This window comes from Penaeus monodon, chromosome 32 (genome assembly GCF_015228065.2).
Source record: "Penaeus monodon isolate SGIC_2016 chromosome 32, NSTDA_Pmon_1, whole genome shotgun sequence".
Classification (NCBI taxonomy): domain Eukaryota; kingdom Metazoa; phylum Arthropoda; class Malacostraca; order Decapoda; family Penaeidae; genus Penaeus; species Penaeus monodon.
Window position 1 is genome coordinate 14,537,066 of NC_051417.1, and position 2,066 is coordinate 14,539,131.

The 2,066-nt window shown below is 35.2% G+C and overlaps 1 protein-coding gene across 2 annotated transcripts in view; it reads left to right on the forward strand.

Annotated features, from left to right (window-relative positions):
• LOC119593664 (kinase suppressor of Ras 2-like) overlaps positions 1 to 2,066 on the forward strand; it is a gene marked incomplete in the record, with an annotated part of 30,909 nt that overhangs the window by 10,008 nt on the left and 18,835 nt on the right. For both annotated transcript variants that reach the window (XM_037942613.1, XM_037942614.1), the window contains 3 exon segments: positions 42 to 185; positions 1,550 to 1,694; positions 1,891 to 2,066. In XM_037942613.1, coding sequence (XP_037798541.1) covers positions 42 to 185; positions 1,550 to 1,694; positions 1,891 to 2,066 — 465 coding nt within the window.

The following is a 2,066-nucleotide window of genomic DNA, read 5'->3' on the forward strand; positions in this document are numbered from 1 at the left end:
GCTTTACAAAAAATGTATTAAGTCTACCTGTTCTCTTCCAGGGCAAGTTAGTGAAGCTGTTCAGCCTACAACTGGTAACAAAGCGGCACTTACCCTCGGGTGTGCCCTTACCTCGTGAGCTGCAGCTTTACCCCTCGCTCAAGCAATGGCTGCAAGTGGTTGGACTCTGCAAAGATTCTGTTATTGTAAGTTACTTTTTCAGGTGAAGAATGGATCTAATTACAAGCATTAGCATTTTTAACAATTACAAGAATATACAGTTAGTAATAAAAAAAAATTATATGTGTATAATATTAATGTCTTATGAAACTATTATATGAATCCCATGCCTAGTCTTTGCAGCCAGATATAAGGGAAAATAAGACACATTGGGTAGAAAAATTACTAATATCAAATAAGTGGTCATAATGCTCAGCCATTTAGAAATCATTCCCAAACAATACGCAAACTTTTAGGCAATGTAACATGGCTGTAAGACTTTTAAAGTTTGGACCTGATATATGGGTATAATGTATTAGAATATATTTTCTCTGAAATATCTAATAACTTGAAGTAAATTTATACTACACTTGACAGTTGTCAAGTCAAGCAGCACTCTGTGATTAGTGATGTGTGGGTTAGTTTATCTCGAGGTATTTTTAAACCTTCATTACCATGAGTAATTGTAAAAGGAAAATTAAATCAAAGACAACACAAAAAACAAAATTTGAAAGTAATATATGCAAGAAGAAAAGAGGCAGCAAGTGTGGAGAGCCCAGCAGCATGTGATCCACCTACACTCTAGCCACCACCACCTCCTTCCCTCACCCCCTGTCCTTGGAATATATTAATGATTATTCATGCTCAGCAGTAAGATATGCAAAAATCTTTAAAATTGGGAAAGAAATAGGAAGGATAAACTGTTCAATATATTTTGTGAACGAGTCTTCATGGAAAAATGAAATTAAAACAGATTTACATGGGACTAACAGGGTATATATGTATTTTATGATATGGTGCTGGTGATAGCGTGCCAATATCTTAGAAAATACAAAGGAGTTGGGAGTAAATGGGTAAAAAAAATTTAAACTGCGATCTGACTATGATAACATGACAACACTATATGATCTATGGGAATTTTTACAAAATGCTTCATATTTGCATCTAAAGATATCAAATGACTATTCACAGCCAAAAAAGAAAAGTGAAACATTAAGTATTAAGGCTGATATCCATTTTATACAGCATTTGGTGTAAGGATGTCACATCATATTTTATTGTTGTACGTACACATTGTAGGCAGCACAATTGCCTATTGCTCTGGAAGGCTTCATAGCTTAATATCAAATAGTATATATTGGTATGTGTCGTGTTCTCCCATAATCATAGGAAATGAGCAAAGTGCTGCTTTCCAGTAAGGTGATTATTATATAGATTTAGTGCTACAGCAATTGATGGAAAAATATAAACTACAAGAACACTTCAAAACAATGCTTTCTATGCTTGTTTCCTGTACATCATATTTGGACTAACATAATGTTTGTATAAAAATTGTTTCTTTGCTTTGCAGGGTATGTGCCAGAGAGTCTCCACACTAGAAGGATTACTTGAAAAAAGAGAAAATGAATTACGCAACATCCTCAATGATTATGGAGCCGACAAAAGTGAAGCCCATAAACTGGCAAGGGCCATGCACAATCTCAAACGATACACAGGTACTGCATCATTTAAACACTAGAAGATAGTTAGGTAGACTGCACAAATAGTTTGATGTATAGGGAAATGATGCATATAAACCAGTATAAGATATGATTTTAATTCTTCTAGTTTAATTCTAGAATATTGTAACTCCTTAGTATTTTTTGAAAAAGGAGGAAATAAAATATATATATATAATAATTTATTTGACAGAGATACAAATGCAAGGTCAGGCAGGAGACCCAAACAACTCAGACCTGCCTCTATACTGGGACTCTTGGGAGAACTGTCCTCCTTCTCCTCGAGCCTCTACTCGAGCACAGAGAGAATGTCGTTCATCTGTCTCCTCGTCTGATGGAGATGGTGGGAGTGTCACCAGTGGCAGTACT